At 34.6% G+C, this 16,740-nt stretch overlaps 1 protein-coding gene across 2 annotated transcripts; it reads right to left on the reverse strand.

The window, feature by feature from the left end:
* LOC107634331 (luc7-like protein) lies at positions 13,416–15,657 on the reverse strand. Of its 2 annotated transcripts, none has more exons than XM_021118542.1 (4): positions 15,143–15,657; positions 13,923–14,075; positions 13,747–13,808; positions 13,416–13,592 (listed from the first exon to the last, which is right to left on the reverse strand). In XM_021118542.1, the coding sequence occupies exons 2-4, from the start codon at positions 13,957–13,959 to the stop codon at positions 13,431–13,433; spliced, it is 261 nt and encodes an 86-aa protein (XP_020974201.1). In that variant the 5' UTR covers positions 13,960–14,075; positions 15,143–15,657; the 3' UTR covers positions 13,416–13,430. The 2 variants fall into 2 exon arrangements, 1 of the variants encoding a protein (XP_020974201.1); XR_001618847.2 differs by having other exon boundaries at positions 13,528–13,581.

Genomic DNA, 16,740 nt, shown 5'->3' on the forward strand with positions numbered 1-16,740 from the left:
ACCTTCTGCTTAGACAACCAAACCCTCCTGTAAGTCAGTCTAAAACCGAAATATGCCTCTGTCACATTCATCAGAACCTTGATTGACACGACAACATCAGCTCTAATCATAGGCACTATGAAGGATGAGATCACATGGTAATCAAGCATCCTGTGATCACTCGATATTGACGTGGCCTAACAAGTATGAGATCCATTGTACCGTTTTACCTCCCAAATACCTCTGCGTTGGCGGAGACTGATACAAATCAACCATGTGCACCCGTTGCCAAATTCCTTACGCCTCCCATAATACTTGCGATAATCGGATTCCAATACTTTGTACTCAACCCCACGTCGGATGTTATAAGTCTTCACGCTTAGGACGACCTCCTCTTTATCCTGAAACTGCTGACTCACTTGGAACTCAACTAGTCCTCCTGTATCCTGTGTATCTCTGGCCCAAAATCTAATAGGTATGCCAGATATTCCCTGCTGTCTCATGTTATCCAAGTCCAAAGTTGAAAAGTGCTGGGGGGTACTGTTGAGTTCCTAAACTAGCCAATCCACCACCCCTAGCTATATCATCATCACTATCATCAGCAATCGTGGTGGGCCCTACATCATCATCATCATCATCCTCCTATAGTACATCTTCCACACCATCCAGTGCTCTACTCTATCCGAAAATCGGTACCACATCAGGAGTACCAGCCATCGCAATTGAAGGCTCACCGAAGGGTCGAGTATCACCTATTTCTCCATCACGATTGCACTTTAGATCAGCTACGAAGGACGGAAAGGCACCCAAAACTGTCTCAGGTACAATCACGGGCACAGATGAAGTGGCACCAACAGGCATTGAACTAGAGCAGGCAGCCATTGCTAAAGGTTGAGGATTCCGGTTTGAACCTCCTAAACTACAGACCATATCTACAAGCTTAGCCAACAGCTCAGGGGTCCTCACCTCGGGAAACTACTGACGACAATGGAATAGAACTTGCAAATCTTTATCACTGCCTATGACGAACGAATCGTACTTTACATCATCCCGCAACACAAAACTCAAAATTCTATAGAATAACTTCTCCACCTGTTTCACGCCTTACATCCCTAGTTTTTGGATTATAGTATTTTGAAACTCGGTGAAACTCGTTGAAGGTTTAAGAAAAATACTAAGCGAATTCTTATCAGTAAATTTAATTTCATAATGTGTTTTTTCTTAATCGACCCTCTATAGTGCACCAGAACTAAAAAACTATCATTACTAGCCATTGTGACTTCCACTCTAATGAATCCATAACGTTCTGATCATTTTTATATAGGAACCAATCCTTTGTAAATCGAATTTTCTGAATTTGATTTATATCAATTGCTGGGTATCATAGAAATTCAAATTAAGTAGACTCAATTTACTTTGATATTTCACATAGTAAATCGAAATAGCATGTATCGTCTTACTTATTGATCCCTCCTCCTTATAAATCGACTCAAGTGATTTTGATTTACTGATGATCTCAGTAAATCGATTCTAACTCATTCAATTTATGTGTTTCTTGGTAAATCAATATTACCTAATTCGATTTACATTAGACACTTGTAAATCGAGTTTCCTAGGTTTGATTTATATAGATCTGATTTTAAAAAGAGACATGCATGTAACGTTTTAGGTTTTGGGACTTTAGTATAATATTGAGTGGCATTTGTATTGTTTATGTGATTTACCCTTAAAAAAATTGTTAATATCTTAATGTGATAATATTTAGAAGTAATACTTTTAGTAAAAAAAACTTAAAGTGGTCCCAATACAATTCCTGACTATTTTTTTAAAGGATGTTGCATTCTCTTGTCTTTCTAAAATTTCATGACGGTCCTCACTCAATCGCATATTTATACCAAGTATCCCTTACAACTGGTTTATACTAGATGACCTGATGATGTGTTAGTTTGAGTTGCCAACATATCAAACCCAAATGTTTGGTATGAATAGAATTATTTATAGAAACTAATAGGTTCTGTTTAAATCGTTAAACGACATAGCCTTCACAACATAAAAACAAACATTATGAGTTCACAACTTTGACAAAATCATAATCTACCTTAACAATAATCATAACAATTCAATACATAGTATAATATGTTCTTGTAAAATTAGAAAGATGGTCATTAAAGAGGATTTTAACTAATTTGAATCACAAACATCAAAATCAAAATAATCAACATACATAAACAACAACAGAAAGTATCATGCCTAGGAAAACCATACAAATATCAAAATAAAATTCTAACTAATTTGAATTGGAACAAAGAAAAGGATTTTTTTTCCTTTATTTTTTTCTAGTTGATTCAATCTTATAGCACTTGACTCAAGGTAGAACCTATCAGACTCCACATCCATGGCTTCAACCAAGACGCATCCAGGCATAACAATAATGGAAAAAGAAAAATAGTAATGACCAAATAATTGTTCTAAATAACAAAATTGAAGGAAACAAGTCAAAACAACAGAACAATATGAAGGTTACAGAAGGCTTAGAGAATGGGAGGTTGAATATGTGGCCTTCTTTTGCTTTAATGGATTAAGCATATAATATCAAACTTTCACTTAAAATCTGTTTGAACAGTGCAGCAGAACTTTTATGAGACAATTCTATTTTGTCTTATAAATATCAGAAAACAGAACTTAGAGAAAGAGAAGAAGAATAATACTGGCATGTATCCTGGTTCAGTTGCCTTGTGCAATACAACTTACAACCAGTCTCCACCACAACAGTGGTGGAATTTCTACTATAGTTAAAGTATTACATACACCAATTTCTTAGGATTTACTCAATCCTTTCTCTCTCAAGTTCTTATCTAACTTGACTTGGTTATGTTAATACCTAACTCTTTACTCTAAGTGATAACCCAACTTAGAAAGGGGCACCTCACAGGTACAAGACACAAGACATATGAAACAACCTAAAGAAATATGAAATCACGCTAGGCTTTTCTCTCAAGTGTTTCACTCAACCTTTTGTCACTCCTAGGCTTTTTCTTGATTTCTCTCTTCCACCCTTTTATCTTTCAAAGAAATTACAGAAAGATATACATTGATAATCAAATACAAACTATAGAACATGAAGGAGATTGATGCATTAACATCCTCTGTTGCTATTAGTTGAACCTGATTCAGCTAACTCTGATTAAGTTCTTCATCTTGGCAGAATGCTTCTTTAACTTAGAAAGCACTATCCAAAAATGTTGAACTCTTCTCAGGAAAGCTCTTCAAACAAACTCAGATTCTGGTTCTCTCTCCTTAATTCTTTACTAAAAATATTTTTCTTTTTGTACCTTGTGCTGTGTCACAGTTGGGGTTTTCTCCCTAGTCACTTCTTGGATTTTGAGCTTTGATAAAACCATCCCTTTTCTTTTTTCAATCAATCCTTAAATTAGGGATATCAAATCTAATTCTCTTGACCGTGGTCAACAAAGCATCAGAGATGATCTTACTCAGCGATAATCCCAAATCCAAACCCTTGAAAATGTGCTTTACCTCCAAGTAACTTTGTAAGCCATTGATTTTCAGCAAAAGTAATCCGACACTACTTTCTTCGTTAATCCAAAAATAGTATCGCAGAGAGTTGGAGAAGGAGTGAAGAAAATAACTTGCATGCAAATGGAAATAAATCACCTTTATCCTCTGACTTAGCTTAGCTTGCTTTTATTTAGGTGATTAGACATTAGCTTTTGTGATTTACCTTTCTCTCTCTTCCTTCTCTGGTGAATGAACAAGAGGGACGAAGCTCTCTCTTTCTTTCTGATTTTGACCAAAGCAAACTTGTGAACGTTGGCCTTGGAATGCTTCTTCTTGGTGGAATCTTCTTGGAATTGGGTTGGATTTATTTTCCATTTAGCCCAACTAATTTCTTTGCATTATTTCTTTGGGCTTTGTTAGATAGAGAACCCACCAACAATCTTTGTTTTATTTGCTCTATCTCATTGGGCTGCTGCTATTGTAATTTTGGTTTGCAACAATAGCCAAGACAATTAAAAGCTAATTGGGTGTTTAACCCATTAGATTAATGTTTGTCATCATCAATTGAGTTAGTTAATTTCTTAACTCAAAAACTCTCCCGTGATGACAAACATAGTTATGAAATTGATCAAAGAGATTGAATTCAATAAGGTTAAAGTACTTTCCTTTAGTTGATGTCACTTGCTTTTGATTTGCTCCCCCTTTTTCTTTCCAAGATTTGCTCCCCTGAATTTGTGCTCTTCTTTTGTTTCCTGTTTACATATTCATATAGGGAACACAACAATGTACTATATACCATTTGTTATTCATGGATGAAGAATACAGCAAGAGTTTCAAACATTTTAACATCACATGAAACAGAGCCTAAAAATGTACAATATACAGCAAAAACAGTCAGTCAGCCCAAAACAGAATCAACAAAAACAGAGCATACACATACATAATACTAATACTACTCCCCCTTTTTTCATCAAGGGAAGAGATGCAAGCAAACCTGCAGCAAACTGTTAAGGCAGATAACTAGATAACCAAAAGCAAAATAAATAGTTGTTAATCGGTTTACAGTCATCCGAGACAAAACAAAGGAAGTTTAAAACAAATTACAAGTGTTTCATGAGACAACATTAAAGAAAAACATAGAAAATATCAATAGAAAAGACATCATTAGGCATCCGAACCATCCTCCTCAAAATCAACAGGGTCTTCAGGGTCAATGTCCATGGTTTCATCCTCTTGGAGATTGTCAATGAACTTCATGAAAACTATCACTCTATCTCTGGACTTTCTGAGGAAGTTTTCATGCTTGGCAGCAAGTTTCCGATGTTCTTTGCTCATTACAATTAGATAGTTGGGTTGAGAGACAAATTCTTGGACTACATCTTTCACCACTCCATATAAGAGTGATTTGTGTCCAGTGGAAGCTGAAGTCCCAGACGCAGATGGAGAAGAGGATTCTTTTGGTTCATAGTCATCATCATCATCAAGAACTACCCTTTCAGTTCGAGTTGGTCCATTTTTCTGCTATTTTACCGAACCACCTCTTTTTAGATATGAGTGTCTATTTTCATATGTCTCATTTGATAAGTCAACACCAAAATATTCAAAAATACAGGTTAAGAACATGCCATAAGGAAGAGTTTTATGTTTTTCACTTCTAATACAATCAAACATATACCTTACCATTAAATATGCAAAAGAGATTTTAGTTTTTGTGAGAATAGCATACAAAACTAAAGTATCACAAAAGGACACCCTTTGATATGAGCCACTCTGAGGAAGGATGATATGGTTCACTATACGATGCAACTGAGCCTGAATGTAACCAAGAGCTTTGTGAGTTGGAGTGATGCCATCAATCAACGAAATGTGTTCACACACATAGGCCAGAGCATCATTGTATGATATACCTACCCCGTCATCCCACTTACTAGAGGTGTAGACACAAGCACCAATATCAGTGTATTTTAGAGAATCACTGATATTTTCATCGTTCAGAACAAGGTTACAGCCTTTTACATAAGAGTGAATGCTGCCCTCATGATAGGTCATGTTTGCATAAAACTCCTTGACTAAGAGAGGGTAAATAGGTTTTTTGTTTTGAAAATATGGTTCAAGTCCAGAAATTCAAAGTTATCAGCAAAAACAAAACCTTTCTTTTTTAGATTTGGTAAATCAACTAAAAACGTGGGACAAAAGGTACGATGAATTACAACACCCTCATAAAAATCATTATTCATGGCAGAGCGAAAACGGAGAAGGTTGTAATTTGAATGGGAGGTCATGAAATGTGATTTTTGTGCAAAAGGGTCAATGGAGGGCTCTTTAACTAATTTTAGAGGGATGCGAGGGTTACCTCTTTGAGGACGAGTAGGAGCAGACCTAGGTTTAGGACGAGAAGGTTCAGGCGCAGGTTCCTCAGCCGTAGGGCGCTTCCCCTTTGAAGCACTTAGTTTGGATGGAGCATTTGGTGGTGCCGTCAGCTTGGAGGAAGAGGGAACCCTTGGGGTGTTTTTCATTTGTGCTATCGGGTCTGTGCGAGGTGGAGAGTTCGGTGGAGAAGGTGAAGGGGTAAAAGTTGGATTTTTTGAACGAGGAGAGGTTCTTGGTTTATCAGGAAGTTTGAAAACCTTGTCACGAGGACCTCTTTGAATGATGATTTTCTTTCGCATTCTGAGAATCAAGGGTTCCACTCAAACAAAACAATGATGGTAGTGGGAGTGGAAACCGAAGAGGTTAAGGGAGAAGTTATGAAGAAAGAGATTGGTAACTGCCAAAAAAATTTCTTGAAAATATGCAACTGCATCATCTATGACTAGACCTTGAAAAGACTTGACATCACAATAGGTAATTTGATTAAAATAAAATATAACAAAAAAAATCCTTTTCACTAAAAGACAAAAGACAAAACACAAAATAACACATGGATACTGTAAAACTCAGTAGGCCTAGAGATGGTGGAGTTTAAGGAAACATATTGGACCACCATAACTCTGAACTGAAGGGTTGGCCCAGAAGATTCAGAACGTGCAATTAGGCCCAGAAAGAAAACATTCATGGAGATGGTTCTTCATTCATCCAGAATTTTCTCATCCCAACCTGAGAGACAAAAACTTTAACAAATACATCAGCATTGCGCAAATAATCTATCATGACTTAAAATCCTTAGATTTGTCCTGAGTTTACAAAATCTGTCTTCAGCTAGAGGTTTAGTGAAAATGTCTACTAATTGATCTTCTGATTTAACAAATTGAATGCTAATATTCCTTTTTTGAATATGTTCCCTTATTGAGTGAAATCTCACCTCAATATGTTTAGTTCTAGAGTGTAAAACTGGATTTTTGGAAATATTTGTGGTACTCATATTGTCACATAACAAGGGAATATTTTCAGCATTTAACTTATAATCAGCAAGTTGGGTTTTCAACCAAATAAGATGAGAACAACAGGAAGAAGCAGCGATATACTCCGCCTCTGTAATGGATAATGCCACTGTGGACTGCTTCTTACTTAACCAGATGTTTAGGGACTTCCCAAGAAAACAGCATACGCCTGATGTGCTTCTTCTATCCACTCTATCTCTAGCAAAGTCTGTATCACAATAACTAACTGCAAAAAACTCATCAATCTTTGGATACCATAAACCAAAATTGGATGTGTCATGAACATATCTAATAATTCTTTTAACTGTTGAAAGATGTGATTCTTTTGGTTTTGATTGGAATCTTGAACACATTCCAACACTTTGCACAATGTCGGGTCTAGAGGAAGTTAGGTACATAAGAGATCCAATCATTCCTCTATACCTAGTCTCATCAACATCTTTCTCAGTTTCAGCCTTTTCTAACTTTGAGTTAGGATGCATGGGTGTTCCCAAGGGTTTGACATTTTTAATGCCAAATTTTTTAACTAGTTTCTTGGCATACTTCTCTTGATGAATAAAAATGCTATTTTCAGTTTATTTAATTTGAAGCCCAAGAAAAAAAATTAAGTTCACCCATCATACTCATGTCAAATTTACTTGTCATGAGTTTTCCAAATTCAGTACAAAGGGTCTCATTTGCTGATCCAAATATAATATCATCAACATAAATTTGGACTAAAATGAAAGAGTCATTAGAATTTTTAATAAATAGAGTAGTGTCAGTGGTGCCTCTTTGAAATCTATTTTTCAAAAGAAAATAGTTAAGTCTTTCATACCAAGCCCTAGGAGCTTGTCTCAACCCATAAAGGGCTTTTGAGAGTCTGAAAACATGATTAGAAAATTTCTTATTTTCAAAACCAGGTGGCTGTGCCAGATATACTTCTATATCTATTACACCATTTAGAAATGCACATTTCACATCCATTTGATACAATTTGAAACCACAATGAACATCATAGGCTAGAAATAGTTTTATGGCTTCCATTCGGGCAATAGGTGCAAAGGATTCATCGCAGTCTATCCATTCCTCTTGATCATATCCTTGCGCCACTAGTCTGGCTTTGTTTCTAGCAATGCTTCCATCTTCTCCTAACTTGTTCCTAAATATCAACTTGGTGCCGGCCACTTTCTTTCCAATTGGCTTTGGAACAAGTGTCAAAACCTTATTCTTTTCAAATTTACCAAGCTCTTCCTCCATAGTCTTTACCCAAGAAGGGTCATTGAAAGCTTCATGTACTCCAACCCCGATTCTCACTTTATCATCGTCACTCTCATCACTACCACCTCCCTTCCTGTAGAGTTCACACCACCTATGTGTCGCACCACCCTAACCCCTTCATCCTCCCCTCTACCTCTAACTGTTGTTTGCCCTCCCCGCTGCCTCAATTTGTGCTCGTCCTCTCCTTTGCCTCCACCTATGGTTCACCCTCCCCTCCGCCTCCGATTCACCGTCGTCTTCCCTAGCCTCCACCTTTGGTTCATCCTCCCTTTCGCCCACCCCTTCGCCTCTAATTCGTCCTCGTCCACCCTTCCCAGGCCATTCTATTTCTAGTTATGCCCCCATTTCTCTCTTTCTTCTGCTCTCTATTTCTCTTTGTCAGGCTTGTTTATTTTTTTGAAAATAAAAAAATAGTTATTTTTATTGTGTGAGAGAGGGAGATTTGGGTGGGGTGTGATAGGGTGAGTATAGTGGAGATTTGGTAGTTGCTGCTGTGATAGAGGTGAGTTTGATGGTGAGTGAAAAATGGTGTTATATTGATAGTGATGAGTTGAGGACAACTACAATGAAAATGATGAGATGAGGTGAAGGGTTAGAGGAGTTGAAATTGCTTAAGGTTAGATGAGAGAAGGTTAAAAGTGAAAAAAAAATTGACTAACTGTTGATTGACAAAAATTTGACTATAAAGTTAAAATTGAAATGATTTCAAATGTTAGAGGTAAAATTCAATCAAATTAAAAGTTAGGGATAATTTTAAAAATTTTTAAAAACATTAGGGACAAACATAATTTATCAAAAAAAAAATTTGGTTTGATAATGCATATGAGTTTATGAAAAGAATTGCAAGACAGAGTATTATTCACAAATTTTTGTGCCCTCACGTGCATTAGCAGAATGGAAGTACTAAAAAAAGCACATGTATTTATTTAAGAAAAAAATTAAAAGTGAAGTGATCGATAAAATAAGAAATTTATCAATATTAAATTTATAATTTTATCATATATAAACCCTGCTACCTTGACTTAAAAGTAATTAAAATTTTACATTTTACAAAAATATTTAGGAGACAATAGAAAATGAGTTTAAAATTATCCAATGTTACCTTCTTTTACCGAATTAGCAATGAACAAAGTATGATTTTCAATAAACTAAGCAAGAAGACAGAGAAAACCAGGATAAAAAAAGAAATTAAAAACAAAAATAAAATCAAGAAAACTTAGATTGCCTTCGGTCTGATAAGTGAGCAGAGTATGACGAAGAGGGAGTAAGAATGCTGGCGGCGACGTACGACGGACAACCACGGACGATAAGTGACGAATTGCCGAACTAGAGTTGGTGATGCGACACAAAGAAGTTGGCAAATGATCAGAGGAGTTGGAGAATATAACAAAGGGGATAGTGGAGAACAACCAGACGATGGTGGGATGATGACAGTGAGAGGAGTGAGAAGCGGGGTGGTAAATGCTAGGGTTTATCCTCTTTTCTTTCTCTCAGAGAAGGAAGCACAATGTCCTTTAGTGAGACGAAGAGATGATGGCTCGTGTGACTTTAAGTGCAAGGCTTCAATTCCTGTTTTTTTTTTAACCCCAAAACAACATTGTTTGAGGCAGGTGAGTAAAAACCGACCAGGTCTCGGTTCTGTCTGGCTGGCCAACTTTTGACCAGTTCAGCGGTTCTAAAACGGTTTTATGTCTAGCGGTTGCTCAAGTCGAGTCAAACCATAGATAAGGCTAGTTCACTATCAAATTGGTATGACCAGCTGGTTAGTTCGGTTTTTAGAGCCATGACTACAACAGAATAAAACTAAAGAGATAATAAAACAAAAAAAAATAAAAGAATCTCACTTAACAAACTGTAGAATTAAGCCCCAAAAAATTGAAACCAAATAATTAGAACTAAAATCATAACCAAGAACAAATTTAAAAAAAAGCCCTAAATAAGTAATAATCAGAAACACCAAAAATTCAAAAAACTTAAAATAACACTCCCGAAAATGAGAACTATCAAAAAGCCCCAATGATTCTCTTCAGGTTGCGATGAGGATTTAGATTCGGTAGACGACGATTCTACTCAGGCGCACGGAGACGATGATTCGATAGTGAGAGTGAAGGGGGTAGCGGTTAGAAGAGAAGAGCATGGCGGTGAGAGAGGAGGAAGGTGGCAGATGGCGTGAGAGGGGATGGAATTTCGATATGTGAAATTGTGTGTTTGAATTTTAGATTTAACATTTTGAAATATTTTTTTAGTTGCAAAAGATCTTTAAATTTTGTAATAAATAAATAACTTGTTACAAAATAATTGGAGTTTTTGAAATAAATAAATATTTTATTATAAAATATTTTGAACTTTTGCAATAACTTAATATTGTTACAAAACATTATAAAATTTTGCATCAAAATACTATTTTGTTATAAAAGTCAATATAATTTGCAACTAAAGAAACTAGATTGTTACAAAATATTAAAATATTTTTTTAACAAAGTATCTCGTTGTTACAAATTATTTTTATTATGTAACAATAACTAATTTTTGTTAAAAAAATTGTAATAATTTTAAATTTGTTACAAAATTTTTATTACAAATACTTTATTTTTTTGTAGTGTGTATTGTTTGAGTACTAAACTTATTTTGTATTTTATTTAGTTATTATTGAAATAATTGAATAACATTAGATGTAATAAATGTATAATTATGAATATTACATATATAAAATTGTGGAAAAAGTTTGGTAACAAAAAATTTTCAGCCATAATAAGCCAAAACTTTCTATAATTTACTTCATTTATATAACTTAATAACAGTTTTATTTTTTATCTCACTCTCCTATCAATCCACTTATCATATTCTTATTAGCCCCATTTATTAATGACATTAATTATAATATCATACTCCTTACTATATTCTTATAATCAATGCTTAATATTTTCTTTTATGATTTGATTTTTATATTTAAGAATACAATAAAGACTAATAATAATTATAAAGAACGGCAACGATAATTTGTATTAAATGAGTTAATTGTAATTGATTTTTATTTTTGTTAAGTTATTTATCATCATTCAATGGAGATATAAAACATAAAAGCTACCCTAATATGGTTTTGTTTCCGTTAATTCAATTATTTTTATTCAAAATTCACAACTCTAATACCATTGCAAGCACAATTAGAAATTCAGAATAGGCCAAGGTATTTTATAAGAAGTCATCTTTATCATTGCAAATAGTATGACAATTGAATTCGACCTTAATATGGTACTTATGGTAGAAAGTGCTGAGGGAGAATTTGAACAACAGATGGACTCACCCGACGAGGTTGTTGTCAGTCAACCAATTTTTGAGAATATGAAAAATCATACTAGTTTTGATGAGGTATGGTAATAAGCTGATTTTTTTGTGTGTTTTTATGTGTATTTATAATTATATTGTACTATTATGTTCATACACATAACATTCATACGTTCATATACATAACATCCATAATTACATACAACTAACATCTAAAATTTAAATTCATGTTTATTAGATATTACACTACAAAGGAAACGGGAAATTGCGGCGCTTTTTGGAGTGATTTGCGGCGGTTTTAAGCCGCCGCAAAATGGAATTTCAGTGGTTCATTAAGCGTCGCCTATTAGGGGTGGTTATATGATTTAGCAGCGGTTCTAAGGAACCGCTGGCACAACCGCTACAAATCAGATAATTGATTTTGCAGCGGTTTTGAAACCGCCGCTATTTGGTCAGTGGATTTAAAAAAACTACGACAGTTTTAAAACCGCCGCAAAACTGTGAGGTTTTTAAAAAAAATGCACGGTTTTAAACCGCCGCAATTTAAACATGTGCTTTAAAAAAAATGACTAATATTATTTAGGCCATTTTTCATTAACTCTGTCACGTTATCAATACTTCAAAGTCACACATAAAAATGAATATAAATAATGTCGAAGAAATATCCTCCTGGATCTTGTCTCACTCAAATAAGAATAATCAATTAAGTTCACTAAAATGTTCAACATCATCAATCTCGGGAACAGATTTAACTAAAAGTTAAAAATTTATGTAAATAGTAATTAAGCAGATGACAACCTCACACCATGTCCAGGACTTTTGAGATTGGAGACAGTAACAACTCCATCAAAAATTCACAAGCTTTACGAATGGCTGGGGAATCCCTATAACTCTTTTCAGAAGCAATCAACTCATTTATCCCAAACCATGTGGCATAGGTGAAGCAAACTCCACATGAACCATACCTGTTAAGCAGATTTGAGTGGTTTGGAGGTCTACTAAACTAACAAAGTTCCATTCATGCTAAAAGCAAGAGAGCAAAACCACAACATGCATAAATCAACTATAACAATAGAAAAAATTGAAAATAGTGGTTTCCAAAAAGGGAGTAGCAAACCATGAACCATCCGAAGCTTGAACGCTTTCAATATATACAGTGGCTTTTTTAATTCAACATTTTTGCACCAACATAAATCTTCACTTCTTCCATAATGCCATCTTCTGATCTATTATGGATTCCTGTGATAAGCCTTTTGGTTACTTATTGAATTTTCAAACAAGTGAATCGATAAGAAAGTGGTACTAGCATACTATCTTGTTGAAAAAATCTCACTGACTACCAAAGAGTAGTCAAATAGAAAAGTAAGTACTGAGAGAAACACCAAATAAGTCTTTGAGGCATCTGCTTCCTCACTTTCTTTACTCTCCTACTTCTTACAGTCTTAATATTAAATTTTACCAACAAAAAATAAGTGCCTTTCATTCCTTGCGGCCCTTGGCTTTCTTCCTGAAGTTATAATAGATCAGATGCACAATCATATGTATACTCAATCCTCAATTAAAGATAAGGATGAACTTTCACACTTTTCTTATTTGGAAGATGGAGTTTCCTTTTATGTTTTTCTTAAAAAAAAAGATAAAAAGAAACATTAAGCAATTCATTCATGGATTTAGTTGAAGTGGCAAGAAACTTTAAGGCAAAGCTGAAGCACTTGAAACCCCAAATTCTAACTCCATAAATTCCTATCAAAACTTAAAGATGGTTAAAAAGATGTATTGCACAGGATCAGTTGTTACCTGTCATATACACTAAAATATGCTCCACATATGTCACACTAGCTTCTGATCAGTCTGAGTAGTTATATATGAATAAGAAAACATAAGAATCAATTGATATAATATAAGGAAAGCCATTCACATAAAAAAAAAGAAAGAAAAATGCTCATGAGTACAAGTTGCAGTGAAATGGTTGGATGCAAGAATATGGAAAAAGACTTGACATTACACATTTCATATATTTTGATGCATCATTTGAAATGTAATCGAAATATGAGTGCATATTATCTCATTAAAGTTATAGAACACAGGAAATCTACTCACAATCCACACATCAGCAGCTATATATTTTGAAGAATTTGAATTATCCACTACAGGCTCCTGCCTTGTCGGAAGCTGACATAAAATCAGATTGTTAACACACAAATAAAAATTAACAAGAAAAAATCACAACAGGTATATATGAACTCTTCGATTTAAATAAGCAAACAGTACCCAAAATGATTTCAATAGCAAGACAAACAAAACCATATCATAAAAAGTGAAGGACCTTCTTAAGTGCTTCGGCTTCTTCCAATGCTTTTTGCGCCTCATCAACCTTTCCTTGCTCGCCTATTCATTAATCCAAACTTATATATTGAATATAAATTAAAGGGCTTTTTCCTTAAAGAGGGCATCTCTCCTCAGTCTACCAATGAGCTAAAGAATATCAGATCAGTGGCTTACCAAGGTCCTCGGCTTTCTTCAACTTCTCATTTATCATCTCTTGTGTTTGAGGGCAGGAGCAGCAATAGGAATGGGAGCCAAAGGAGGTGGATTTGGCAGAGGTTGAGGTAAAGATGTCCTGTCTTTGTTAAAGACATCTAACAGGAGCATGAACTATTTGAAAATTGTTAGAAAGTCAAAAAAATTGTTAGTATACTCCTCTAAAATAGTGATCAGACAACTATCTTAATAGTTTAATGACAAAGGGAAATCAACAAAAGGAAAAAGGTCAAACAATGATCCAGAGTTTACAACACTGACAAGACACATGGATCTTAGCATTTAAGGGTGATAACTAATAACTGACTTACTTCTCTACTTTTAGTTCTAAGTTCTTCCACAACCTCTAAAGCAAGAATCTTGAGATCTGTCTTGCCTTCAAGTTGCATCCAAAATTTTTTACATGGTAGAAAGATAAATAAAGACTTAAGTTTTCATCATGAAATACACGTATCAAAATATAACATCTCATATAACTCCATGCTCATCAAAAGGGGGGGATATAAAAATATCAAGCGTACACAAATGTTCAAATGCTAAACACTACAAATGTTTTTAAAGTCTCATAACCAGCTTTGGTGAAAGGAATAAACCCTTTCAACTGATGCGGTTTTACATGTAATTAAACTTGAAAATATATGTTATGAATAGATGTAGGCTGCATAGCCATATTAAACAGGATGAAGGTAAATAAAGTTTCGTAAACAAACCTCCTAAATATACCACTAAGGATGAAATGGCAAATGACACCATGGCAATAAAATAAACTTGTTTCGTCCAATAACTATGTGAAATTACTAAAAGCAATTCAATTAGGCAAACCTGGAAAGAAGAAAAGCTACCACAGGGAGGCCAGGTACGAGTAAGATCACTAACACAAGACAAACGCAAATCACAAGACAAAACTCAGTAACAGCAAATAGAAAATGGATAAAAGAAATTGCAATAACAGAAATTGATAGAGATATTGCACGAACAGAGGGCTAGGTTGGAACACAATCGATGTTTCTAGACCAAGAATAGGGATTGAAACAGAATAGTGGTTGAATCAGGATAAAGTCGAACAAAAGGCAGAAGATAAAGGGATGAAATTGGAGCAAAATTAGTAGAACAACAAGCAAATAAATTAAATTGGGACAAAGGGATGAAATTAGAACAACAGGGCAAGAGGAAGAACGAACAAGTGAGAAGAGAGAGGGTGATCGAGTAGCGCACAATAGGGCAAGGGGGAAGGATGAAGAGGAAAACGACCACAGCACCAAGACGGATGGGCAGCCACGCGACTCCACGACGACACGGATGAGCACGGTAGAGGGAAGAACGATGGTTTCGCGCCCTTCCAGTTCCCTTTCGCACTCGGGAGCTAAACGGCGGAGAAGCAGATCGGTGATGGGGAAGGACGTAGCAGCTGAAGGGAGCTACATGCCGGCAAGGGTTCGAGAGGGAGATTCACGCCTTTGCTCCCTTTATTGTTCGCACGAAACAAGAAGACTGGCTCCCAAATGTTGAAGGCGAGGGGTTTTTATTCAAATCGACAAAATGTTATTTGCTGCTGTTGGAATACCAAACAGGCGCTATTTTGACCGATTTACAACGGAGCTTAAAAATGCTAATAGAACCGCTGGTATCCCACCAATTCACAGCGGTTCAAGAAATGGCTGGCAATTTTCGGTTGCAATTTTCCGTGTGTGTTGTAGTGTTACATCCATACACGTATCATGTTTTAGTTATTGCATAAGTAACTATAAAGTTAACACAAATGTTTTTAAATGTTATCATAATTGAATTTAAAAAAATATCAAATTCTTAAATTAATTTATTCAATTGATAAATTTACTCATAACATCCATAAATTTAAAAACATAACATCCATAATTTCATACCTATGATGTCTATAATTAATAAATTTTTATAATTAATATTATTAAATTTTAAACTATATGTTTTATTGTATTTTTTAAATTATCTCATATGTGCACTAATAGGTCATGATTTTAATTATTTTTAATATTTTTACATGACATTTCTATATTGTAATTATTTTTTGGCTATATAGCATAACTCTAAAATTATATATTAGGTTAAATAAGATAATTGTCTTTTTTCTCTTATTTGGCAGTCTAAGAACTAATTCGTCATAAATTTAAACTCTATTTAATGTTTATCGTTGGCTAATAAATTATTACATACAGGACAGAATTTAAACCTCAAAATTTATTTAAACGACAAATAAACTAAAACACCGGATCAACTGTAGTTGGTTAAAATAATTCTCTTTATTATCTCCCTACTATTACCCTTTTTAGAAAAAACCTAATTTCTTCGAAAGGGCCGACAATTAGGCTGAACTTTCCTTAAATGTGTTGTTTTCTTTCTTACCTGCGCTCAATGCGTATAATGGAGAAAGTCAAAAGTATTATTCAAATACGGAAAATAAATCCTAATTCCTACAATACTTGAAGGAGAATTCTTATATATGTTATGTATTTTTGCAATTCTAATTGAAGAAGCAACATGTACGTATTGGGTAAGCCAATGAAACATTTCTCTTACTTAAAAAGAGATCATCATCCTGAATTTGTAAACACCAATTTCTTGTGCTGGTCGACAATGTTTTTGTTTTTGCTTTTTCCTTTTTTATTTTTTTTTTTTTTGCCAATATACATTGAAAACATCAACTTCAATTGATTTCTCCCCCATTAGAAGGCAAAGCAAAAGTATAACTTAACCTTCGAAAACCTCATAATTAAGCAACTCCTATAACGGTAGGATTATTTTG

Source organism: Arachis ipaensis, chromosome B03 (genome assembly GCF_000816755.2).
Source record: "Arachis ipaensis cultivar K30076 chromosome B03, Araip1.1, whole genome shotgun sequence".
Classification (NCBI taxonomy): Eukaryota; Viridiplantae; Streptophyta; class Magnoliopsida; order Fabales; family Fabaceae; genus Arachis; species Arachis ipaensis.